The sequence below is a fragment of the Acanthisitta chloris genome, unplaced genomic scaffold, assembly GCF_000695815.1.
Source record: "Acanthisitta chloris isolate BGI_N310 unplaced genomic scaffold, ASM69581v1 scaffold7533, whole genome shotgun sequence".
NCBI classification, from domain to species: domain Eukaryota; kingdom Metazoa; phylum Chordata; class Aves; order Passeriformes; family Acanthisittidae; genus Acanthisitta; species Acanthisitta chloris.
The window spans coordinates 5,912-33,593 of NW_008665403.1; the positions used below are offsets into that span (position 1 = coordinate 5,912).

At 37.7% G+C, this 27,682-nt stretch overlaps 1 protein-coding gene across 1 annotated transcript in view; it reads right to left on the minus strand.

The window, feature by feature from the left end:
* Positions 1-27,682, minus strand: part of SIPA1L1 (signal-induced proliferation-associated 1 like 1) — a gene marked incomplete at its 3' end in the record, with an annotated part of 40,562 nt that overhangs the window by 5,202 nt on the left and 7,678 nt on the right. Inside the window, exons 2-8 of the mRNA XM_009071740.1 lie at positions 24,350-24,480; positions 23,561-23,749; positions 16,580-16,754; positions 9,117-9,220; positions 8,117-8,274; positions 3,518-4,094; positions 2,134-2,408 (exon numbers count right to left, since the gene is read on the minus strand). Coding sequence (XP_009069988.1) covers positions 2,134-2,408; positions 3,518-4,094; positions 8,117-8,274; positions 9,117-9,220; positions 16,580-16,754; positions 23,561-23,749; positions 24,350-24,480 — 1,609 coding nt within the window. The remainder of the gene's footprint in view (positions 1-2,133; positions 2,409-3,517; positions 4,095-8,116; positions 8,275-9,116; positions 9,221-16,579; positions 16,755-23,560; positions 23,750-24,349; positions 24,481-27,682) is intronic.

The window sequence follows — 27,682 nt, forward strand, 5'->3', positions numbered from 1 at the left end:
GTTTGGGTTGGTGTCTTTTTTCAGTCATAATTACAGTTTAAGAAGCAGGAATACACAATTTCCTATTGATGTGGTGCTCTTAACTTCAAGGTCAGCAATCAGTCCACTAAATGAATTCAGTGGCAATGTGTTAATGACCATGGTTTAGTGGAGATATAACCGTAACAAGGCCTGATTCTGTGTAGAGCATTAGGATGTGCATCAGGGTATTTGGATACATTTTTGCATCTGCTACAGACCTTGTACATGTGCCTGTTGTCAAGTCTGCTTATCCAACTGCATCCCTGCTCTTCCTCCAACTTCATGCCAAACAATTTATTAGGACAGCAACTGCTTCTCACATGAATGTACTATTCCAAGCAGAACTGATCTTCATTTTAGTTATGGTCTGCAGAAGTTACTGCAGTAGAAATACTAACTGACCTCCAGAGGACACAACAAAAGGACTCCAATTTCAGAAAACTCACTGCCAAAAGAGAAATTGCTTTGTGCAAACCTTTAACTCAAGTCTCTAGTAATATACGCAGGATAGCTATAAATTCAAGTCACAGTTCCTGAACCTTTATGATGTTGGATAGAGCAAGCAGGATAAAGGGTTGCTTTATGAAATTTTATAACTAGGCAATAACCCACCATGAACAATTGCTCACTACAAACAACAACAAAACTCTCTGATACTGAGTACAGTGCTTCAAAAAGTGCAGTAATTTCTCTTACTGCTGTGGGTTTGGACACACTAAAGGTAAGCCTGCTTTCGGCTGTACTTAATTTAGTTCAGGAATAATAGGATCTGTGCTTTCCACACAGATATTTCTGCTCTAATCCTTTTGTGATGATTGCAGCTGAACTTTCCATTTGCTTGGGCTGCTAAATACTGTACAAAAGCTTTCCAAATATCTCATAGGTGACCTTATGCCACTGCTCATTTTAACCCTGACATGTATTCAATTTTCCACTGGCAACTAAAGGACAAATAAAACTCCTTTTCTCTCTGCTCCTGTTTTGCTACCATTTACAAAAGGAGCTAATATTGCTCACAATAAAAGCAAACATGGAGTTTTCTTTTTTACAAGGACAAGGTCCTTGCTCAGAGACACAATTTCATATCAATGTAATAAATATGTGTTTAAGTTCAGCCCCAGCCTTAAGTATACAAAGACATAGCATCTACACCTACAAAGATACTGACTGATTAGAAAACAGACGTGCAAAATGGTTTCTCACTTCAAGAAACACACTGAGCCGTGATAACTCTACTTGCTTCTTTGTGGCAAATCTAGCATAAACCTTCAGCTAGCCTGCAGGCAAATTTATTCTATTAAAGATCATTCCATTCTAATCATATAGCATTTGCAAGATATGCATACAGGATGTCAGGAATGTGGGAATTGGATTTAGTGATGTGGCAGAATGCTACAAACAACTTCTGAGAGTTCAGATGGGAGCAGTAAAAATTATAAAAGCTTTAGTGTGAGTTCAGGAAAAATGGAGGGACTTAATGTCCAGTTTAAGAAGAAGAGCACATATTACTTCTTATTTCTGATCAAGCAACATTTTAAAGCTATAAAGGCAATAATATAGTTGACACAAGCTTTAGGCTTAACATGGATGGGAAGTGAGAGACACACAGCAAGATCTACTACTGAGTGAAGAATCACCATTTGCAGCTATTTTTCTGTCCAGATCCACACCTTTGATAAACCCTTATCATTTACAGCCTTACTTATTGTGAAAATAGTAAAATTAAAGTCTATTCATAGCTTAAGAATTACATCCACAGGCATTACAGACTACCAACAAATGGGAAAGCAGGCAGGGAAGTGTACAATTAATCTTAAATGTACAATTGTTATCAAAACATTGCTTGATTTCCATGTTACATCCCATGGAATTTCAAGGTCACATGAACTTCACACATGTTATTAAGGTTTGGTATTCAGTGATTATCTGGGGGGCCTGGAGACTGAATATGGGCAGTTTTTCCTGCTCTCCTCTTTTACTTTACAATACTGCATGCTATAACATAAATACATCATGATTTTCAGAGGTTAACACTTACTCTGTGGTGTTTCTTCCCCCATAAGCCCACAGACCAGATACAATTTCAGAGCAAACAGAGCTACTATACAATACCTGCGTGGTGTGCAGTCCTCATATGGAGGGACAATTACGACCTTCACTGTTACTGACGTTCTGAGAAGATCAATCATCTGCTCATGGCTCAGAGTGGCTACAGCCACCTTGCAGATCTCCACCAGGCGGCTGCCCTGCCGCAGTCCTGCCTGCCACGCGTAGCCGTAGGGCTCAACGTCTGCCACGATGCCTTCATAGTTTACATGGAAACCAAGCTGCCCCAGACCATTCCTACGCAGAGTCATCTCCACTGTTTCACAGCCCTTAGTCACAAGCTGTGAATTGAAATGAAGATGGAATTTAATACATCAAGAGATCTCTAGAGCTAATAGAGGTTTAAGGGCTCCATTTTTGTGCTGTCAACTGGCTCCCAAGACAATGATGGGACACGATCGAGGAATATATATTGCAGTCCTAGGTGCATAATCAGGTGAAATTGGTCTTGTCACTCAGACTAGCATTTTCAGTAGAATCTAGTTACCCAAGATCTGCCTTGGAATGTTTACTGAAACCACTAGAGTTTTAGACGATACATAACAGCACACAACAGGAAAACACATGGAGTTAAACAAGCATCTTTATCTTTTACGCTTTAATAGCCAAATAACCATTCTACATTTCTAGCTGCTTCAGTAAGCTGCAAGATTACTTTCAATCAGAATGTGGTGGCATGCAGTTACTAAGCACAGTAAACTGCAGGCCATGCCAACTCTTTTATGTACCACGAGTATGAATACCCTTAAGAGCAATTTAATAGGGCCTGGTTTTCCTTTTTTTCTGGTTATTATTCACAACTACAGTTGTGAAATGACAGGAAAGACAGTGAAACATAATAGATTCTTTTGTAACTTAACTGAATAAAAAATTAGCATGGACAGATGTTTTATACGCAGATACCACAATTCACTGCATTTTTACTTTATCACATGCATTCAGAGACTATCTGCAGGTTGCAACAGGGATTGGGACTGCACCCTGCTGGCAACATAATAAGTCAGTATCACAGACATCACAGTTTCATTTGAAACAAGATACAAACAAGCCTATAAAACAGAGAAAGGGAAGGAAAACAAGGAAGAGAGATAATGTGACACTTCTGTATTTGTTCTGTGTGAGGAACTTACACATGTGAAGGCCCTGCTTTTTTTAATATATTGAGACATTTTTTGCACACACAAACCAGCTGAGGTTGGCTGATATCTGATAAAAATGAACACAAGATTGGACTTTGAGAAATAAAAGCAAGAAAGCCCTTAGAGATTTCATGATAGACAATTAGAACAGTTTTAGGGATCTCAGGCATTATTTAAACTGAAGCCTTAGTTGGCACAGGGTGAAAGGAGAAAGCAAAGAAGGGGAACCAACTAAAAGAACACATTCTTACCTCCAGCCTTTTGACGATCTCTTTGATATCATCAATGTTGCTGATGAAACTCTCCAAAGAAACACATTCACCTCTCTCATAGAATATTTTGATATTTGTGTCTGTTGAAGTCCACCCTATCACGTCTCGACAGGAGCAATTGAACACCACGCTTTTTGTGTCCTGTTCAATGAGGACTACAAACTCATTCGAGACGCCTAGGAGACAGTCTATTTCCATGCCCTTGCTGTAGTCTTTTGCGTGGACACTCCATACAATAGCACCAGAGCTATAGATCTCTGCTCCTGGATAAGGTTTGGACTTTTCTTTCTTTTTTGAAGCAAGCGAGATGAAGGGGAACTTCCCAGAAGGGTCAATAGGTGTGTTGGTGACATTCTTCTCTGCCAAGTCTTTCAAGTACTCTTGACGGGTCCTGGTAGCCATTGCGCGAAACTTTTCTGATTTATGAGCAGCATTCTCTGCATTAATTACTTTGGCTAGTAAGAAGTCCCTGAACACATTTGATTTAGGAAACGTGACGCCTTTTGGAATAGGTGGTCCAAAGGATGGTACATCTCTGGATCTTGTCACAGCAACACTGTACAATAGAAACAGAAAGAAGCATAGTGTTTCACTCTATGGAAATTCACCAGTTCTTGAATACAGAAAATACATTCCCTTTTTTCCTTAAGCCCTCAATTTTTCTTTCTTTTTCTCAGTAATACACCTATATTTACATAAAGGCAGTGTGCAGATTATGCCCCCCTCACTGTATAAGCCACTGTTTTTGCACCCAGGCATTTTTATACCACATCTTAAAAAGAACTTCGAGTGCACAATTGTACTTTTTTTGATAATGCAATCACTCATTTATGATAGTTCTGAATTTTGCTGGTCTTAGTATAAATAGAAAATTTATACCTCATGATATTACAAAAGCTAGTTTAGAATTTAGCTACCTAATGCTGAAAGGATCATCTGAAAGCAATGTAAAGTGTATGATCAATACTAGAACTATAGATTAAATGGACACATTTAAAAGACAAAGGCAATAAAGTCATCTCAAGGCCAGTTTCACTGTGAAAATCTTCTGGTGACTGAATGCATACACACATCACACTACTGATTGTGTTTAAAATTTCTGGATTGATAACTTCACTAGCTGATATTGCATGCTAGTGATAGAAGCAGACTCCAAAAATTTATTTCTACGATTTCTTACAAGTTTGGAGATATGCAGTATAAATAGATACTTTCATTTTTAACTCTTCCTTTTAGTTTCTGTCCCGAGTGACGGACTGACAATAAGATTGCCTTAGGCAATGGGGACAAGCTTAGCTATTCTCCACTGACAACTGTACTTTTATAGGTTTGAGGCAAGAAATGCTTCAACAGTTCTAACAGGTTTTACCACATATCTATAACTAGATCTGAAAAAGCATTAACTAATTTTGGTCAAAATATAACAGTAATGGAGATGAAGAATAGATGAAGACATTAGAAACTGATGTGGTGTTTCATTTGGAAGACTAGCTGGTATTATTTTCATAATTTGTTCTTATCAGAATCCTTCAACATAATCAGAGAAATCCCCTCAATAATCAATAAGTGAGATTGCAGAGTAAATATTTTGAGGGAACACCAAAAATAACAATCAACTCACAAAATCGTTAACCATATCTTCTGTTTGGGTGGTTTGGTTGGTTGGTTTCGGTTTGTTGTTTTGGTTTTTTTAAATTTTATTTTCTGGCAACTGATATTGAAAGACGTCATTACTGTCATCTTTCCACCAAATGTATGCCAGTATATCTAAAAGTATGCAACAGGGGGTGCTCATGAAACAACTATCTGACTCGTCTTCAGTGGTCCTAAAGGGTCTGTTATGAAGAGATGGAAGCCTAAGCTTTAAACACAATTATTGAGTGCAATGAAAAACTACCACTAAGATTTTGTTTGATCTGGTTTTTAATATCAAGAATCACAGGGATAAGTATTCAACATTTAACATACGCTAGAGAAAGCCTAAGAAGTGAGCAATGCCAACAGAGACACCAGACTTTTGAAATATTGTTTATCTTAGTTGTGAGGGAGAATCACTGGCCAAGACAGTGCTTGATTTTATTCCTTTTATGTAGTTTTTTTAATATAAATTCCAGTACATTTTCAGGCTCTATGGTTTCCTGTTTTGTCTAGAATTATGAATCTATGAAACTGTTCCAAATAATTCAGTGAAAAAGAGGTCAAACTTACTCCTAAAAGTTTCCTAGAAAAACTTTTTAGAATAGAATTCTATAAATTTAAATCAAGTGTTTGCACTGAGAGGACAAGAAAAGCAATTTTCATCTCAGACAGTACAGAGAACATAGAATGTTCTGGTGGTCTCCTGAATCAAAATGAACACTTGACACTCTCACAATTATTCTTCCTACCTGTACTCACTCCCTGTAAAAATCAAGCCCATACCATCACTAAAGCCAAAATTACTATTAAGTAATCAGTGAGGTTTCAGTCCTTGTAACTGTAAACCATTGAAAAATGAAGAGATTCAGGAGTCTGAAGGTCTTTTAAAAGGAAGAAATTGAAAAATATGCAGTCATATTACTTAAAATACTAGCCACAAGCAGATCTTTGTCTATGCTGTAATACCCAATTCAAATGGAAAACACATCTGCAGCCCATGTGGATGCATTTCCTCCCTTCACTTTACTTCAAAATCAGTTTCTGTACAGAATAAGAGCTGAAACATATGCCTAACAGTTTAAGAACAAGCTCTGTCCACATAAATTATGTAACAGCTGAATTTGTAAATAAGCTGCCTGAAAATGAGTGCCAACATGATCATTCTTACTCCAGCAGAGTTAATACATGTACAAAGTTCAGCATCAGTTCCAGAAACACTGTGTGAACTTCACCAAAATCTTGGAGAGAAAGCCTTTAAACCTTCTATATGTACTGGAAAAATAATGAATACACCATCTCAGACACTAGTCTCAGATTTCCCTCTAAATATGCACGTGTCTTAATAAAACACTTAAGTGAACATTTGTATTTCAGTGAAGAAAAGTTAATTCTAAGGCTATTTTATTTCAAGACAGCTACTCTAAAGCCCTTGCTTTAACACTTCATATTTTAGATGAAGAAGCTTTACAGAAGTGTGCTGAGATCAGACACTTAAAAATACTTTAAGAGTTCTGAATATAGCTAAGGCAAAAAGTTTCCCCAATTTTAAAATGAGATGCAACTCAAAAACATTATTTCTATATGCTTGCAACTTGGTTAAAAAAATATATGCTATACAGGAGTCTCATCTTGGAATTCTTGGTACTTTATATGGTATATACATTACATTTGATATACAATGTATACACTGTGTACTGTGCTGGTTTGAGCTGAAGTAGAGTTAACTTTCTTCACAGTGGCTAGTATGGGGCTATGTTTGGGTTTTGTGCAGAACACAGAGTTGATAATGCAGAGATGTTTTTGTTATTGCTGAGCAGAGCTTACACAGAGCCAAGGCCTTTGCTGCTTTCTGTACTGCCACACTGGAGAGGAAGTTGGGGATGCATGGGAGATTCGGAGGAGACACAGCTCAGACAGGTGACCTGAACTGACCAAAGGGATATTCCATACCATAGGACATCATGCTCAGTATATAAGGGGGCAGGAAGAAGGAGGAAGGGGGGGCATCTGGAGTGATGGTGTTTGTCTTCCCAAGGAACTGTTACACATGATGGGTCCCTGCTCTCCTGGAGATGGCTGAACACCTCCTGACTGTGGGAAGCAGTGAATTAATTCCTTGTTTTGCTTTGCTTGTGTGTGCAGCTTTGGCTTCCTCTATTAAACTGTCTTTATCTCAACCCATGAGTTTTTGTAGCTTTTACCCTTCTGATTTGCTCCCCCATCCCATGGGTGGGGGAGTGTGTGAGTAGCTGTGTGGTTCTTGGCTGCTGGCTGAGGTTAAACCACAACAGTACATACAGTATACACCGTGGTCATACATCCAGTATACTTTATATGGTACATACATACATTATATGGTACTATCAATTACCATTTTCTATTTTTTCATATTGACTTTAAGGTCATACTGAGAATTTTTTTTTCTTGCATAATTTCCTGCAATTTCTTTGTTGGACTGAAATGAGATAAGAAATGAAGACATTTCAGCTGTGTTCTGAAAAGTTATGTCATACTTTTTAACTGTCTTAATTTCAAAAATGAAACATCAGCTCAGATGACAAAATTATCTGAACAAAAAGCAGGGGTTTTTCTTTCTTTGGTCTATTTCTTTCAATGCAAAAATACTCTTCAAGTATACTCTTAATAAGGAGAATAAAAAGGAAGTGAGAATGCAATTTTAAAATAATTTCCCAATGCTCGATATGCATGTGTATGTATACGTGTGTGTATGTGCATACTGCCAGCAGCATTTTTTCACTGGGTATGTTTCATTTACATACTCATGTGTGTCTATTTACTTTTTTGAAAGCGTTCTAAATTCACATGACCCAGAGTCTCCTTGACCCCCATCTTTCATTATGCTTCCCTACTGAGAACTGAAGAATGACACCTCCCTTTGAGCTTATATTCCGTGTTTTCAGTGCCTCTAGCAATAGCTACCTGTAACAAACGCTGTCAGTACAGGGACCGTGCACTCTTACAATGACAAACACGTGCTGGAAGTGGGATCGAATGTTCTTTGGGCTGAATGGTTGTGCTCCAGGTTCCTGGAAAACTATTGTCACAATATCATTTCCAATATGTCGCTTTCTCAGAAGCTTAAACAAAAAATAAAAGATGCACGAGTTAAAACAAAGACTTTACACAAATGTCCAGATATTTATTTCTCATTATTATAAATTACTATTGTTCAATTTATTTTGCCAAAAGACACTTCAAGCTGAAAACTAAAACAATTGAGGGTTTATGTAACAGAGTACTAGAATTAGTTATTTATCTAATAAATTCCAGGCATGTGCATTTTTGTAATAAATTCATTTCTATATGCAGCACACAGGAAAAACTTACAAGAGAAAATTTGAAGCTAAACAAAGGGGAAAGCCAGCAACAAACCCTGTAAGTACCAGAGTAATCAGTGATACATGGAAGTGGGAAAACATTCCCCATTTCACACGTACAAGCCAGTGGCAGGCTCTATTTCAAAAGGAGAGGAAGGACAGATTATGTCTCACGTCTCTTTGTATAATGTGCTGGACTCATTATCTCTGACTCTGGAATTATTACCATTTGCTGAATGCAATCCTTAAAGGGCAATGGACTTCACTCTAGAAGGTTTAAAACCATGTCAAGTATACTATGGTCCTTTTGATACAAGCTATGAACTCTTATTTATGTAACACAGATGCACTACTGACATTGTATAACATTTGCATCAAAGTAAGGGATAATCAAATGGAAAACAGTCCAACAGAGCAAAACCTATGTACAATGCACCTACAATGATCTTCTTTGCTCATCTCCCTGACAGAGATGGACAGTTCTACTTTTGATTCCCTAAGTGTTTTCTTTGCTAATAACAAATGAAAGTTGTCATAAATACTCAATAGTTCAGCTACTTCTGAGATGGAAGATAATTCTAAATAAGCATAGCTGATCTCACCTGTTGCTTGTTGTTTGGAGTATATGGCAACATAGTAGAAACATGGAACATGATTTCATAGTCCTTGTATGTTGTGTATAGAGAGTGAGTACCCGTTGAATCAGCTGCAGTTAAGAAGACAAAATGAAAGCATTATTTAAAAAAAGTTTTAAAACAAAGTTTCATTACTATCAAAGAAAATCATGAGGCAAGACAAGAATTCCTCTTCAGCCTTGACCCTAGCTGAAATATCAGCAAATAAAAACTTACTCAGAGTTTATTTGCCAAAGCAAATGTTACATATGGATGGCCTGTATGATTTCGCATACTTTTCCCAAGCACAGATTCTTAGGAATAGGGAACTTATACCAGAAGACCCTAAAGAAAGCCTATTTAAGCATGAAAAGTGATAAAGTCTGAGATAATTTTTAAGCACCACTCAGTTTCTCAGAATGAAACTGAACTGTAAGGAATGTGCAAAGGACTTCAGAAAGGAAGGTGGATAACATTGCAAATGAATACCCTGAGCTCATGCATAATTAAATAGCAAAGGACAGATAACCCACAGTAAGAATGGAATGGATTCTCTTAAACATAAATACCAGGACTCTAAATTAACTGCAATGAAGTCAGATAAAACCTTCAGTAGAACATGTGCTCTATGGACAAGAACAGTCAAAACCCCAGAAAGGATGCAGGCATGCTTATAACTGATGATGGGAAAAGCCCACAACAATGATATTATGATGCTGGTATCTTAGCCAAAGGTTTGGGTTTGGCTTCTAGCCATACTAATTTAAAAGCTATAGAAGAAACAGAAGGGATTCCGAAACAGGCCACAAAAAAAAGATATATGGATGGAGAGACTTCCACGTGAAGAAAAAATGATAAAAACTAGGATTGTGAAGTTTAGAAAGCAAAAAAGAAGAAGGGATATTATCGAGTTTATAAAGTATAAGCTGAAAACAACACTTGATTACAAATTGTGAACTTCTGCTTTTACTTTTCACTCTTGAAGTGACCTTGAAAAATGTTCCATTAATTTAAGTAGTAACAAATTTAAAGCTGAAATAGTGAGTATATTCTACTAAATACAACTGACCTGTCCACAATGCAAAATGCCTAATTTCAAGCAGAATCTTAAAAATAACTAGCTTTATGTATGGAAGAAAGCATCTCAGTTATTTGAAGTTATATAAACATGCTACTAAATTATATAATCACAGCTATTTATAACCAAGTATCTTAAAAAGCTGTTAAAAACTATACCTCGGCTTTTTTTATTAGCAGAGAGATCATGTTACTAAGGAGATAATAGCTCTGAGATTTGTGGGGCATTTACAATAACATAAATACACAGTTTGTTTACCCAGATTTTGGGTATAAACTTTGAGAAGTTTGTTTTCTGTCAGATTCAGAATAATAAAATAGAGGCAGCTTTACTGTAAATGAAAAACTGCAAAATTGTCTATAAAATGAAATTGAGAGTTTTCTACATTATAGCTGCATAGAGATTTTGCACTTCCAAATCACCTATATAGAATAATATGGGAATCAGAAAGATTCCTGCAACCTTATAAAGAAAATAATAATTTTCATTTAATGTTTCAAGGAGACTGGGCGCTCTCTCTCTCAGCATTAACATTGCCTTTAGGATAAACTAGCCAACTGCTAAATATTTTCTTTTTTATGGTAATTAGAACAGCAGGACAGCTGAAAAGGAATCATTTCATCTTGTACTCCATTCACAGCAGCTTCTATTCTCTGCCCAATCACTGCCAAACACACTGAAGGAGGCCAATGCACCTGAAAGTCACCGAAACATCAACAAAACTTCTTACTGGCTTTTTTATGTTTAATGTAAACATGCTAATTTGCACGTCCATCTTTCATAACTAGAACATGCAAAAATACTACGAGTCATTGGAAAGGGGGAACAGGTGCAAGAAGATAGGGAAGTGAGTTAGGTGAATGGGAAGGAAGCCCCTGAAAGAGGAGAAGGGGCTCAAAAGCGTTCGGGGGACAAGAATAAAGCAATTCTGACAAGTAATAAGCTAGAACTAGTTGAAAGCCAAACTTTCAACTTTCCTGGATGGACTTCATTTCAGGCAGAAGAGAGTTCTTTCTTAGAGCAGCACTGATTTTGCAAACTAAATAATCAGGCTACAATCCAAATGACATATTTAGTAATTCCAATAATCTCAAAGTACTTCACAGCTTAAATCTCTCATTTAAATCCAACCACAAACAGAAGTCCATATCTACTACAGACTGCACATTCCTCTCACCATTTAGAGTTCTTTTTTCTTTCAAGTTAAGAATATATTTTCTGAAGTACAACACAATAATTACAGGTATTTGCTTTAAATCAAATCAGAGCCATTGCAGTAAAATCCAAGACTACACACTGGAATAAGTATCCATCATTTAAAGGTCAGAACTTTAAGCCAGCACTGAAATCTACTCCAATTTCCTTCTATGTAACAGAGGCCTGTGGGATCTACAAATTCATTAGCACATTTTTAGACTGAAGACATTCCCCCTTGCATCAGTTTATGGCATAGCCATTCACGATGCCTTCTCAGCCGTGTCCCATTACTGGATTGGGCTGCTTAGCTGAGGCTTTATCTGATCTTTTCTTCCATCATTAACTGCTCACAATTAAAAGCATGAGAACACAAATTTTCAGAATTTAATGTTGCTTCCCTCTACCTTTGCTGTCAGCACCTATCAAAACTGCTCTTCTTTCTGTTATACACAAGGATTACATCAAGCACTCACATTCAACTTCTGTAATATCCAAGTTGTTTTCAGACAATTTCTGAGAACAGGATCTTTTACTTTGTAACATACAAAAATATTATGTGGAACCTAAATACAGAGAAATTCAAATGGACTTCCCACCATCCCTGTTTCTGCATCTTAAGCAAATTAAGGAACCTCTGACCTCACTTGGCTATTGGTCTCCCAACAAATGTCTCAGACCCAAGTGTGAGTTTATTCTTATTTCCAAAAAGATGGAAAGATGTTATATAGCACAAGTTAAGAAGGCAGTCTATCTGTATTATTTTATTACAAACATTGGGGTTTATTGACAACCCCTAAATGAAATGTCCATTCATTCCCTAGATATTTTATGTATTTAATAACTTCTGTTTTCATATTCTTCTCACGTCTAATCCAGAACATCATGCAGTACATAAACATCTAGTACAGCTATCTACCATTATTAGTTAAGTTAATACACTTGTCAAATAGATAATTCATGAACTCCCACAACTCACATTAATCAACTTCCCTCATTTCCTGCACCAACCACACCAATTTGTTAGACACACATGCCATGTTACCAGGCCTAGAATTATCCAGCCGATCCCATTTACCAATTTAAAATACTGAGAAATAAGACCAAGTGAGGGGGAGGGAAATAAAGTATGCATTACAACTAGAAAATAAAGTTAAATGATTGAAGCCATAATTTGAAAGATCACTGTGATGTTTATTACTTTAAAGTGATGGCCATAAACTTCCTACCCACTGTGGGATAGGTGACATTTTCAAGCTCTATTTCCTATCCAAAGTCTGCAGGCTGCCAGGAGATACACTGCTTCCCCTCTGGTAATTCTAGAAATAAACAAACAAAACTTGAAAAGTAGCAGCTCTTTTTCACAGTTGCATTGGCAGAAATCCAAAGCAAAAGCCCTTGAAGGATCCAATACGCTTAAATAGGCTTTCAGTTAATAGGATGCATGAGATTCCTCCTTTTAAAAAACTGGCTCTGTCAGGGATACTTACCAAGTAGGCCCCTAACTCTAAAAATTTCTAAGAACAACTGTTCTGAAACTGCTAGAGCAACTTTACTTTTCTACATTTGCTTTTATTAAAAAAGATTGTGAAAATTTCCAGAGAATATATACAAATCAGCTCACCTTTATCCAGTGAAAATCTTTCCATGTGACTTACATCATGCAACTACTTTTAATAGGTTGCAAAGCACTGCCAAAGGTATAGAAACTAGCAAAGTGGCCTGCATAGATCTGACCTTTCTTACAAGTCAAGGAACAGACATCTGTTTTTAAGTGTATCTTTGCAATCAACTATGCTGACACTGAACAGAATTTTTACGCAGGAAAATTTCCTGAGTCATGATACTGCAAGAACTATTTCAAGACAGTGATCTCTAGCAACAGAAGAGCAGAGATCTGGAAGAGAGAGGAATTCATTTCCTAGCTGTAGACCTAGCTGTTTCAACAAAACCCATAAACCTAAATCACAGTGAAAAACACATCCTCCTTTGCAGGTCTTTTTGTTAGAGCCAAGGCAAAAAGACTTACTGATTACTTATGGTAGCTATCAAAGATATATTGCCTGGCTGTACTCTGCTGTTCACATATTCCCCATATCAGAGATAGAGCTCTTTCAACCAGCTCTGGTCTTTAGAATTTTGCCTACCACAAAGTGATTTCTTTGGGTTTTTTCATTTTTTTCTCCCATTTCCTGTGCAGAACATGCATCAAATGTTTCCGAATGCAGTTATCCAAAATGCTCCAGAACAGTCCCCAAAAGACCTTTTTCTTCACTGCTTCCAGTCTGCTTTGCATACTGGCAGAAAGGAGAACATACAACCATCAAGATCACTTAAAAAAGTTTGCTGCCATTGTTCACATTTGCTGCTGTCTAAACCTACTCATTAAGAACTCATACAAGCTTTGTAGCTGTGTGTTTTCTCAGAAAGCCTGCAGACAAAATAGCCCAAAAGATTTCTGACAGCTTCAGAGTTTCTAAGCAGTTCTAGCTGATGAGTAAACCTTGACTGAAGAAAATGCAGGAAACCCTTCATGAAAGCAGTAGTTTCCACTCTGAGGATTCCTGTTCCTCTCTGATCACAGTGAAGTGTTCATGTAAAGCCTTTTTGTATTTTTAGATACAGAATGGAGCTGGGTAGGTCTACTGGGCAATGTCAAAAAGACATGCCAGCTCTCAACACAGAGCAGAAACCTTCATTACAAGAAGACAAGTCAAAACCAGGAGAAATTCAGTTAACTACAAGTTCACATATGTTTCCGCTCAACAGGTGCTAGACTGTAGTACATAAAACTCAAAACCTTACAAAATTCCTTCCCTGAGTCAGAAGCAACAGGAAGGAACTCAAAACATTTCTGGAAAATTCTGCTGCTCAGAAGAAAATGCAAAATGAGTACTCAAAAGACAGTTACAGCTTTCATGGGTGTATCTAAGCAAATGAATCAACTCTTAATCATACTAGAAACCAGTGTGTGTGGACTGACACCAAAATAAGGCTTGTGTGGGGTTGGTTTTTTTCACATCTTAACTAAACCAGATGAAAGGGAAGAGAGGATTTTACTTTAGCTACTGAAAATAACAAGAAAGTTGCAATATAAAACCAGAACCTAAATAAATATTTGCACTGTTTTCCATACACATATGATTTTTGATCTAGCTTTTCTTTATAACTGATAAAATAACAATTCAGAGCTGCAGAGAAGGAAAATCCACCCTAAGAATTATATGTATTTCAGTATAGACAAGAAGATCTCATCTGGAATCATGTATATAATCCTAGCCACTAAAATTAAAGAGACTGAATTCTAACTTGAGTGAGTGCAGAGGAAGGTCATCAGGTAATACTGCATGTGTGTATGTGTGTGGGCAAGCAGAGAAATCCATCACATACCAATCACATCACATACCAATAAACTAGGCTTCGCTTAGTAAGGGTAACATCACGAAAGCATAGAGAAGACACAATCAGACGTGTAAATGGAGTACTGTGTTCAGTACCTGGATACCAAATGGAGTATTGAGTCTCCATTTGAGTGCTGCATCCAGCCCTGGGATCCTCAGCACAGGAAGGACATCAACCTGTTGGAGCGAGTGAGTCTAGAGGAGGACACCAAGATGATCAGAGGGCTGGAGCACCTCTCCTATGAAGGCAGGCTGAGAGAGTTGGGATTATCCAGCCCAGAGAAGTGAAAGCTCTGGAGAGACCTTATAGCCTTCCAGTACCTAAAGCAATCTATGAGAGAGTTGGAGAGCAACTCTTCACAAGAATGTGTAGTGATAGGACAAGGGGGGATGACTTTTAACTGGAGGAGGGTAGGTTTAGATTACATATTGGGAATATAAATTCTTCTCTTTGTAGGTGGTGAAACATTCAAAGAGGTCACCCCGAGAAGCTGTGGATGTCCCATCCCTGCAAGTGGTCAAGGCCAGGTTGGATAGAGCTTTGATCAAGTGATCTAATGAAAGGTGTCCCTGCCCATGGCAGGGGGGTTGGAATGAGATGATCTTTAAGGTCCTTTCCAAGCCAAACCATTCTGTGATTGTACAAAATGCATGCAAAGGAGTAACTACAACAGATGGAATATAAGTATGGCAAGTAAAAGAAAGCAGGCTCAATGTTAAATGTGGGTAAAATAGGTATTAATTTAGGTTTGAAAACACAGGACATTTTTTAACTTTCTGAGGACTGATAATAAGACTGGTCAAGAACAGCCTGAGGAAATGGCAATGCAATCCCTGTAGGAAATAAGGGCACAAGCTAGAATGGGAGAACACTAAAGCACTGCAAGTTACTGTATTTGTGCTAGGAGAGCCAAGACAAAACCAGTTTTTGCTGCACTGAAGTAGATGAATGCTTTCCATCTTTCATGAATCAACTCCTTATTTATTTTCCTTTGCCACAAGTGAGCAAAACAGCAAAAGATTTCCATAGGAACTGGTTTGTTCCAATAATCGAAGAAAAGGAATAGAAGTCAAAACTTCCCCGAGTACTTTAAATAGATCTACAAATGGAATATAGCGTGTGTTAGCTGATAAACAGGTATTTCACATGCTTGATTCCAAAAGCAGGGAGTTTCTTTTATAGACACGGTCACCCAGGATCATCATAGCACTGCATTTTTGTTGCAATATGTTTTACAGTTAAAGCTGATAATATAACTGCCAAATCCAGTTTAATTTCCATAACGCAAAAGGAAAAATCACAGAGGGAGGAATACATTTGACAGCATGACTGAGACAAAACTGCCTAGAAGAAAAACTGCATGCAACAGACATCAGAAAAGCAGTAAATTAACTCATCAAGGTGGAGTGCCATAGATGGGTTCTCAAAACATTTTGGTGACAATCTGTAAGTCTAACATTAAAAACTTTATGACATACCAACTGTATTGATGAGTCTTTACTGATGATGGACTTGCAATACCAATAATGGCTCCATAGTTACTGGTTTCTTGTTGCAACTTTAGTGATAATTTCATACCAAATTAGTACAAAAAAACCACGGATTGTCAGAGTTGGGAGACCATATGGGTCAAATTACATATGTGTTTTGCTTCCACTTATAATATTTAGCAACTGTCTTTCTATAGTGAAGATATTTTTAAGAACTCTCTGCAAAAAGGCAGTTTGCAACCATTTTGTTCACTTAAGAGGGGAAAAAAAATACAACAAAGCCTTACTCTTTGTATCCAGCTGAGCACGATACTTGTCAAATCCCTTGAGTCGCACTCTTTCTCCCAAGAGCTGAAGAAACTCCTCGAAGGCAGGACCTGCTGATTCATTATTATACATTTCCTCTTCCGTGCTTTGCCCGGCTTTGCAGTACATGATACCCACCTTGAGCTGGTAACTTAACTGCAAAGGGAAAAGATTAAAATCTTACATTTATACCAAGTGAAGCAGCAAGTTATGTATTGAAGTCACTTCCCATTTTTTAATACACCCATAATCCATAAAAGAAAAATACCTAATTATCAGGCTAATTTCAAATGTTAGTCTAGTTCCAAATACTCTCATTGTTTTCCACTGTAATTGCCTCGTTGATGGCATATTTAATCTGAAGATGTCAAAAGGCTTTCTAAAGTGAAACTAACATTAAAATTGCTTACTTTCAGGAGGACAACACTGCAGACTGCAAACAGTGGATGCCTTATATTGAGCCATGCTGGAAGTGCTGGCTGAGTAATGCCAGGAACTTCACCCTCACTTAGGCTGATAACATGGTTACTGTCCTATGCTAAGCATTCCATGCAGAAGGGCAGAGCACATCATGTGCCCATTTCTAAAGTAAGTGACAAAACTAACATTCTCCTTTGAAAGAGAATATAGAAATTATTCATCTATTAGTGCCTTCACCTGTTAGCAACGTTGGAAGAGTCCAAGGTATTCAGTCAGCCTTCTCTGACTTAAAAATGTAGTAACAAAGAAAACAGCTCAATTGAAAAATGCTGGTAGTACTTTAAAGATACTAATTACCAGCATAGATCTTAAAACATATTTGTGCTTTTTGTTTCCATTTTGCATCTAATTTGCTATTTGGTGTTTTCAATACAGCAGAAACTGAAGGTATGAATAAAGTAAGTTTTTATCCAACCATAATTGTGATTCTTTAAAGCAAACTGTTCCCACTAATTCCAAATTGATGCCACATTGGTATCATTTACATCTGGACTGCAGAAACAGAAGTTACAGAAGGGAAGAAAGCAGCATCCACAGCTCTTTACTCCTGTCTCCAAAACCAATTTCACAGGCAGGAACTCTGATTGAAAGAGTGCAAGGGAGAGCCTTGGTGTTTATGCATGCAATTCATCTTGCAGAAATGCATTCTTATTGCTGGGTAAATAATCTTTCCTTCCACACATGAATTTTTGCAGAGGCTCTATTTCAAATGAACACCAAACAGATTTGCCAGAGAAAAATCCTAAGAAAATCTATCAAAACTGGCAGGAGATTTACAACTTAGGCCTACAGGTTAGTGGGAATTGCAAACAGTTATTTGGTAAGGGCACTGGAAGCAAAGTTATCTGAATATACTGTGATTTTTGCTCTCAAAAGATTCAATTTCAGGTGAAGGAAGTATTGACAAGGGCAGAAACCTAAATGGGATTTAGATTGTGAGACAAAGTATTTTGAACTTGCTAGGATGATGTGGACACTTAATTAAACTGAAATTTATTAATTTCAACTTATTATATTTATGGTGGGATAATTTAAGGGCCCTCAGAAGTGGTCCTACTCTGTCTCTAATTAAAGTAAATTTTAAAATTTCAGATCTCTGAAAACTGCAATTTGACTGTATTCTTCCTTTCTGACCAAGGATGAATAATGACAGGAATAAAGTATTTGCAGCAGAAAAATAAGGGGTAAAAAAAGAAGGGTAAAGATCAGAATGGCTTGTTTACACCCACTGAAGAAGTTAAGCATATATGTAATGAATCAAAGTTCTAGGCAGCTTCTTTTTTCCCCCACTACAGAATGTCCCTTATTTTATCACCCGACACACTGACTACATGACTTGTGTCTTCTAAATATTTCCAAATTTATTATGATAAGATATGAGTACAGCATAAAATCATAGAATGGTTTGGGTTGAAAGGGACTTTCAAAGATCATCTAGTTCCAGCCCCCTGCCATAGGCAGGGACACCTTCCACTAGACAAGTTTGCTCAAAGCTCCATCCAACCTGACCATTAACACTTCCAGGGATGGGACATTCACAACTTCTCTGGGCAATCTGTTCCAGTGCCTGAGCACTCTCACAGTTAAGAACTTCTTCCTAATGTCTAATCTAAACCTACCCTCTGTCAGGTTAAAGTCATTCCCCTTGTCCCGTCGCTACTAGGCCTGGTACAAAGTCTCTCTTGTAGCCCCCTTTAGGTACTGCAAGTATTAAAACTCGAGGCAGTGATATTTGCTGGCAAAAGAAATACTGAGAACATGCAAATTAATGTTACAAACTATTACTATTTATTTCAACTTCTAGTTCACTAAAAGAAAAAAATACAAAAAACTCAAAACAACCATCAATGTACACAATGCTCAAAGCAATTCACATACAGATAGACAGCACATGCCTATTTTTGTAAAACATTCTGCATGATTCTATGTTTGATTAAGATTTAAATCTTCTCAGGACTCCGGGAACCTAGATGAGGTTTACAGGTAAATTTCTGTGATCTCTGCTTAGATGGAACTACATAATCCCACTCTCTTCAAGCTTATTGCCTCAGAGCAGCCAAATGTCGTGCCTTTGCCAACAGGGCCATGTGCTCTCACAGAACACCTGGTCCAGCTACTGCTGACATGTGGGAAAGGAGAAAAGAGGAGGAGTGAGGAAGGGTGGTGAGAGGTGGCACTGCTGCTGCTCCTGCCAGAACTGCCATCACTTTCCATATCATCAGTAGCAGGTCCTGCCTTGGCCCATTCAGGCATCTGCTACTCAGATATGCTTTCTGTCCACTGCCCGGGAAAGAGGATGGATGCAAGTGTTTCATGGGACCAAAATACCTCAGCTGCACTGCTAATTTAAATAGTTCCTAGTAATTTTACTTAAACAAGTTGGGACAAAGAAAATAATTCTCAAGCACACCTACACTACTTAAGCTTCAATTTCAGGTGAAGTAATTTCAAGGGCATAAACATAAATGGGATCCGCATCATCCATGAGTTAGCAAACAACTCTCCTTTATTGCTTTGAAAATGTCAGCCTAAGAAACTAAACAAAGACCATGCAAAGAGTAGGATATGCCTTCTAGCTGTATTCTCAGATATCTGTTTTTTGAAAAAAAAACATTTCCTAAGGACAACACAAGTTGGTATTTCTGAATCAAAAAAAGCAGATCTGGGGAAAGAAAGGCATGCAGTCCCCATTATACCTCCTGATAAAACTAGGGTCCTTAGAAGTGTATAAACTCCAAGAAAAAGCTAAAAGTGAAGCTGAAGAATGAATTCTGTTGTGGTTAAACTACTAAAGTAGCAGCTCCATTTTAATAATTTGAAGTACTTATGTGTTCATGTATGTGGGAAAAGTGCACTTTAAGTATTTATCTAAGTATCCAGTGCAAGGCAGCAGAAAGTATATCTTGGATTTAACCACTCAGCAAGTTTATACTATGAACATGGAATTATATTAAAAACCCACTGACATTTTGCAGTATTTCTGTGAATGAGGAATTGGCATAAAGATTAATTTCTAATGGAATAAATCAGTAATTCCCCTGATATTCAAGTTTTAAAATCACATTTGGAAGTAAACCTACAGGAACTTACTATGAGCTCTGCATTCAAGGGAAAAATTAGTAGATGGTAATTAGCAAAGAAGCTAGCACAGCCCTACAAAATGATTGGATTGCTTCTAACACATAACCATTCAAATGAATGCATCTTAATAAATCTCATAAAAGAACAGCTAGGCAACAAGCAATGTGGACCATATGTACAGAACAGCAGACATTACCACGAGCAATCTAAAGGGAAGCAAGGAACATGCAACTTGACATACAACACCAGCACAAAATTAGGGCAAGAAGAATATTCCCATTCTGACACTGAATGACATATGCAGATATTGAAAGGGTAGAAGAGACACAGCTCAGACACAAACGTGATATGAAATTCAGAGAAAATATGTTGCAGTGAAAGACTTGAAAAGTGCGATCTGTTTAGTTTATCATAAACAAGACCAACAGATGATCTAATCGCTACATACAAAAACCTTTGCTGCAAAAAATCTCACACCAAAGCGACTTTTAAGATGTAGCAGAGAAAAATACCAGAAGTCTTGAAGCCGAGAGTAGATACATTTAAATAAAGAATTGTAAATTCTTAAATATGAAAACAACCAACTGCTTTAAGACCTCACAGAAATATCAAAAAGACATCTTATTCAAATCAAAACTAGTGCATGCAAATTTGGCTCAATGAAAGGATAACTGGGTGAAATTTAATGGCTAAGTCAGGATAAGGTGGCTTTATAGTCTTAACTCTTAAATTTACAAAACATCTTATTTGCTCTATCAAACGGGCACCTGTTCAGGCAGTAATGAAACAGTGTGATGCTCAGCAAGAAGAAGTGATCAACATTCTGTGTACCTAATTAGTAGAGCAGCTGTTAGCCATTTTTTTGTTAGCTTGAAATTGATAAAAAATGCAGCTTCTAATTAGTACAGAATGTGCTTATCTTTTTCTGTTAGAAGTGTCAAACTGTTTTATTACCACAAAGCCACAAAATACTTTGATGCAGATAATAAAATTTTAACTATCACCTGTCCTTAATAATTTTCAAAAGTTTAAGTATTAACAGAAAACCACATTATATACCCTGCTGTGGGAGCTTAATGACATACAGGATATGAAATAAGGATAATTTAATCTCAGACTTTTGTTAGATATCACGGAATCATTTAATGGTTTGAGTTGGAAGGGACCTTAAAGATCATTTAGTTCCAACTTCCACTAGACCAGGTTTGTCAGAGCCCCATCCAACCTGGTCTTGAACACTTTCAGGGGCACGGCATCCACTGCTTCTCTGGGCAACCTGTGCCAGTGCCTCACCACCCTCACAGCAAAGAGCTTCCTTCTAATATCTCATCTAAACCTATTCTCTTTTCATTTCAATCCAGTCCCCAATGTCTGCCTCCATCTTTCTTGCAGACTCTCTTCAGGTACTAGAAGGCTGCAAATAGGTCACCTCAAAGCCTTCTCTTTTTCAGGCTGAACAAACTCAATTCTCTCAGTCTATCCTTGTAGGAAAAGAGGTGCTGTATCCCTCTAATCACCTTGGTGGCCCTCCTCTGGACTCACTCCAATGGGTCCATGTCTTTCTTCTGCTGGGGACCCCAGAGCTGGATGCAGCACCCCCACTCCAGGTGAGGCCTCACCAGAGCAGAGTAGCAGGGCAGAATCACCTCCTTCAACCTGCTGCCCACACTGCTTTGGATGCAGCCCAGGATAAGGTTGGTTTTCTGGGCTGTAAGTGCATGTTGCCAGCTCATGTCCAGCCTCTCATCCACCAGCATCCCCAAGTCCTCAGCAGGACTGCTCTCAATCAGTTCATTCCCCAGCCTGTGTTGCTGGAGTTGCCCGGACCCAGGTGCAACACCTTGCACTTGGTCTTATTAAACCTCACGAAACTGCTATGAGCTCACTTCTCAAGCTTGTCCAGGTACCTCTGGATGGCACCCCATCCTTCAGGTGTGTCAACTGTACCACTCAGCTTGTCTCCAGCAAATTTGCTAAGGGTACACTCAATCCCTGCATTTATATAATTAGTGAAGATAATAAATTGCACTGGTCCCAGTATGGACCCCTGAGGGACACCACTCGCCACTGATGTCCATCAGGACTCTGAGCCATTGGCCACTACCCTCTGGATACAACTGTACAACCACTTTATTATCCATCTAATTGTCCATTCATCAAAACCATCTCTCTCTCAAAAGAGAGAAGAATGTTGTGGGGGACTGCATCAATGGCTTTACAGAAGTCCAGATAAATGACATCTGTAGCCCTTCCTTTGTCCACTATCTAGTCACCCCATCATGAAATGCCCTTAGTGAAGCTGTGCTGGCTGTCCTGAATCACCTCCCTGTCCTCCATGTCGCTTAGCACAGCTTCTAGGAGGATCTGTTCCATGATCTTCCCAGGCACAGACACGAGGCTGAGAGGTCAGTAGTTCCCAGGGAACCTCCTTTCTAAGCTTTTTAAAGATGAGTATAATGGGTCTTTTTTTCCAGTCACCTGGGATTTCACCTCACCACCACAACTTTTAAGTATCACAGAGAGTGACTTGACAACTACATCAGTCAACTTGTTCAGGATCCTGCAATGCATTTCATCAGGTCCCACAGACTTATGTACATTCAGATTCATCAGGTGGTCACGAACCTGATCTTCTCTTAGAGTGGGAGGGACTTCGCTCCCCCAGTCCCCATCCTGCTGTCCATCCACTGAAAAGGTGTGGGAAGAGCCATTACCAGTGAAGACTGAGGCATGCTCAAGGCATGCTCAGAGAAGTTAAATGTCACTATTGAAGATTTCCCCAAATTCTCTTTACTCATGGACTTTCATTTTGCTAAGTCTAAGCTGTATGGCTAATGAGACTTGGTTCCATCTTTCAGAGACCAGAGGACTGTCACCTAACTGAAAACCATTTGTATGAAGAAAAGGCTTAGAGCATTTTGCCATGCGGTTTGTTTTGGGAGAAGAAAAAACCCCAGGCAGCACCCTGGTAATGGTTGAGTCAATATATCTATTACAATGAAACATTTAGTAACATGGCAGATCTGTCGTCTTATTATAAAAGCAGTAAGAAAAAACAGAAGAGAACTCCCTCTCTTCCCCAATGTCTTTGAAAAACGATCACGTAGCTGCTTTTAAAATAAATCAAAATTAACAATTGCCTTAACATTAATCTAAAACTTTAGGCTACACAGAGCAATGAACTTGATTTAATACATGCCAAATATTCTGCAAAACTTAGGGGAAATACATGCAACAATCTCCCTACAGATGACAAGCTTTAGTTTAAATGAGGCATTTCAATAGACTGACTATAATAATAATAATAATTAGTAACTTAAAACTAAAAGATAATTTTTCAACTCATGGCAATAATCTGACAGTTTAAGAAAATTTGTCTAATTCTATAACTCTGCACTTACCCCTTGTTCATCAAGCTTCATAAGCTGTTCTGTGACTTTTGGAGTGTTGAAGGCCAGCCTCAGGCAATGGATATTCAGCTCTGGTACCACATACTCCAGCACTTCTTTTAGGGGCAGTCCCCTTGCTGTGCAGTGTTTTGCAGTGGAAGGGATAGCATCTTCCAGCACAGAGCCTCTCAATGTCATGAGCTAAGGATACAGAACAAAAATAGTGTATACTGCATTATGCACTAAGATTGATCAGCAATAGCAGTGAAACAAAACATACTATTTTTCCAATTGTCAATAGAGATTAAGGTCATTAAGTAATTTCTGTTGGTGTGAAACAGACACTGATGCACAAAACGTCACACACTGATAGCTAACAGTAATTAGAATATTTCAAATGATTCATCAGATTTAAAGCTTCCGGGAAACAACTTCTTGGAAAAAATGAGTATTTCTAGCAGATCATTTCAAAGTATAAAAGCACATTTCTCAGGCCTAGCCAGTGTCCCATATAAAAGTGGAGAACATAATTTCACTCCTCTTTGCTTGCTTCTAGTTAATATAGCTCCTATAAGCTTCTCAGGCTTTAACTAAGACAACCCTCCCAGTTTCCTCTCTATGGGATGCTATGGAATAACTCACATATATTCTGTGCCATATAAACCTATAATTTTGTCAGGAGATTCCTGGATTATACAGAAGTCTATTATCAATGCTGAAAAGCACACAAACCCCACACATGCCACTCAGTTTTCCCTGCTTGCTCCTAGCTTCTTTTACCACCATTCCTGAACTGCTTACCTCGCTAGTTCGGAATATGATCCGGTAGTTGTATTGAGGCCCGTTCTCTTTTATTTCCTCTGGCTTCTCTCTTCTTATACTCACAGCTACGGGACCCAGGTTTTCATCTGCCCCAAAATAGTTCCAATGTTCTTGCATAGGAGAAGAAAAAGAAAAAGAACATACAAATAAATGTCTTACTTCTTAGACTTCAATTCTATTTTCACACTTGGCTGTTATACTAGAAATAAACTGCCAGCTCCATCGAGTCAATAAGAGCACATCTTCAAGTGGTACCAGGATGTCATTCCTGTTCTTTCATTCTCTCATGAACAGCATTTATACAAGGCTGAAATTCAACATGGCATCTCTGCTTAAATAGGCCTCAAACACGATACACCTCTTACATCAGCTCTTACATTGACATCTGTTTCATTCACACTGAGCTAAATAAGTACAACCAATTTCCCCCCCTTAAAAATAAAAAGGGGGAAGGCAAATGCTAAGTGGGAAACACACCACCCTATGTTAAAATAGAATTGGCAAACAACTGTACTTAGCAAAGGATGTAAATTACTTATTTTTGTATGGAAAAAGCAAAAAACAGTCAAACAAGTTACTCAATTCTAAAAAGGGAAAAACTGATGAAGCTGAAAAGGAAGTCAAAGACCTGTTCACAGTAAAAATTTCAAAGCATAGTACCACAGAAAAATAAAGCACAAACCCCCAAATTACTGGCATAAATACTCAACATTCAAGTGTTCAACAACCCTAAAAGTAAATTTTAAGTGCTAATATTTGAGTAAAAAACTAGCCTAGAAGGGAAGGCAGCAGAAAGGAGAACACAGGGCTGGTGAAATTGCTCACTTAGCTGAATAGCATTTACTACACACACGGAAAACCAAGCTTTACATGAAAAAAATTAGAAAAGCTCATGTACAAAAATTAAAGCTCAACAATTTTAGAGACTGGTGTTGAAGGCTCTTCCATTGACCCTTTTGAGCATTCCAATCCATCTTGACCGATGACAGGTACATCACCAAAAATGCAACAACATATAAACAAAGGTGCACATATCTTAAATGACAAGGGAATTAAAACACACATTCTCTGAAAAAAGCATTTAAGAAATGCCAAAGAAACTGGAGTCAAGCATTGTACAAGAAAAATAAGTCCCACATAATCATTTTCCATGTTGCATATCTGTATACACGATTGAATTTTGACATGCACAAAACCAGAAGGTTAGAGCTATCTGAAAATCCAGCAAAGAAATGTGAAATCCAGGGGAATTCAAACAAGATGGAACTGCCCTGAAAAGAAATGTCACCATACTGCCTCAACTACTGCATACAGATTACTTGTTATTCTTAAAACAATCAGAACTTTAAAATAAGCACTTTAGTAGCAGTCTAATATGAGCTATTCTGCTATAGAGATAAAATGGAAACTATTTTGATGTCATCATCAAGAACTGTATCTTTAATGATACTAGAAATAAATATTGAAATATTTATTCATCCAAAGTGAATGGCAATCATTTTTTCCAATTAATAATCACTTCTGGTGTTAAAAATTTGAAAGCCTCGTTTTTTATTCTATTTCTTTTTAAAGTAATACTTACTGGTTCTTCCAAACCTTTATTCCAGCACACTAAATGCTTTTCTAGAAGGGGCTCCCTCCATATGAGCTTACTTGTGCCCTGGAATGACACCTTTGTCTTCAACTGTCCTTGGGAGTTCTATTCTATTCCCCAGTGTTTGGTATTTTATTACCCATTCCTCAATGTTTTCCTTTTAAGATTTCAGAGCATGCAAGACATAAAAAAACAGGCTCACAGCATTATAAAACTTGCTTTCTACCAAGTTCCTCTGCAAGTCATAAAAAGCCAATACCCTGCACAGAGGTAATTAAGATTCAAAATTCTTTTAATATCTTGTGGAATACTCTGTAAATATTGGCGTTACATTCTGGATGACTGAATTAGTTGTGAGGAAACTACTAATAAATTAGATCATTCACATAACCTTAATTAAATCTTGATACTAGTCCACTGATACGAGCCCTGTAAATGCCAGAGATGTTCTGTTGTTCAAAAATCCAAACTGTCTTATTGGCATCCTAGTTTTTCTTCTTCCTCAATTAAGTAGCTTGCTTTTTTCGAGGATGTTTATAGCTCATCAGTTTATGGCAGACATGGTCAAGGCAGAAGCAGCAGAGTCTTTGAGAATGTCAGGTCAATTTTCTATCAGCAGGTTCCAATAGCTGAGATAGCTTGGCCATCTCCACAACAAATTGCTTAGTGACTTCAAAACAGTGACATGGCTTTGCTTTTATCAGAGAAGAATTTAAAGAAAAAAGATACAATGGTAATACATACAAGAAGGGTTCAAACATTACATTAGTTTTCTGTATTGACAACTGTACAGATGATAAAATTTGTGCATCCTGTAACCAGTCTAGCCTGCAAAGTTCAGAGAGAGAATTTTCTCAGGAGAAATTATTCTACATCTTGAAAACACATTTATGAAGGCTGGTAAAAGGAACATTTGAAGCTGCATGAAAATAGACATACAATTCTGCATTATTTCATTAAGCTTTTTAATTAGCTCTTACTGTTTTGGAAAAATCCATGAAGTAGTGTGGAATTTTGCACTTATCTGCTATTGTCTTTTATCCTCTTCTCTTCAGTCTGCACTGGGCAGTTGTCTTTCCTGCTTCCCTATGCATGCCCTCAGTCCTCTCCTCTATTCACATTTACTACAGGGTTGTTCTTTCATTACCTTCATCTTTATTCCTTCTCCTCCTCTATCACATCTCTGTATTCATCATGCTAGCTACAGTATTATACTGCTGTGACTACTTTTCCTTGTGGTACAGTTTTCTTGTATCTCCACCTGATTTTCCACTACATCCTGAATTTCCTTGCATTCAACCATTTTCTCTTTCCTGTTGCAGGAAAAGCAGTTGCAGAACTCAAGTGCACCAAGTTTAATATCCAATCTAAAGGCAGTGAATTAGAAGCTTTACTGGGAAAACAAGGGCTACCTCACAACTATAATTCAAGAACTTTATGCCTAACATGCATACCATGGAAGACACCTTATTTCTCCACCCCACACAGAAGATTATTGAAAGCAACACTTCTCAAGCTTGACATAATTTAATTTAAACTACCACTGAAAAGTAATTGAATTCAAAGATAATTAGGACAACTAGCAACAACCATAAACTAATTATAAATCCCTACCAAAAAGAAATAATTAATTGATTGTACCTGGTCATTAAAACAGATTATAAATACTTTCAAAACCAGTTAAATATTTGGCATACAATTCAAAAGAGACTTCTAGG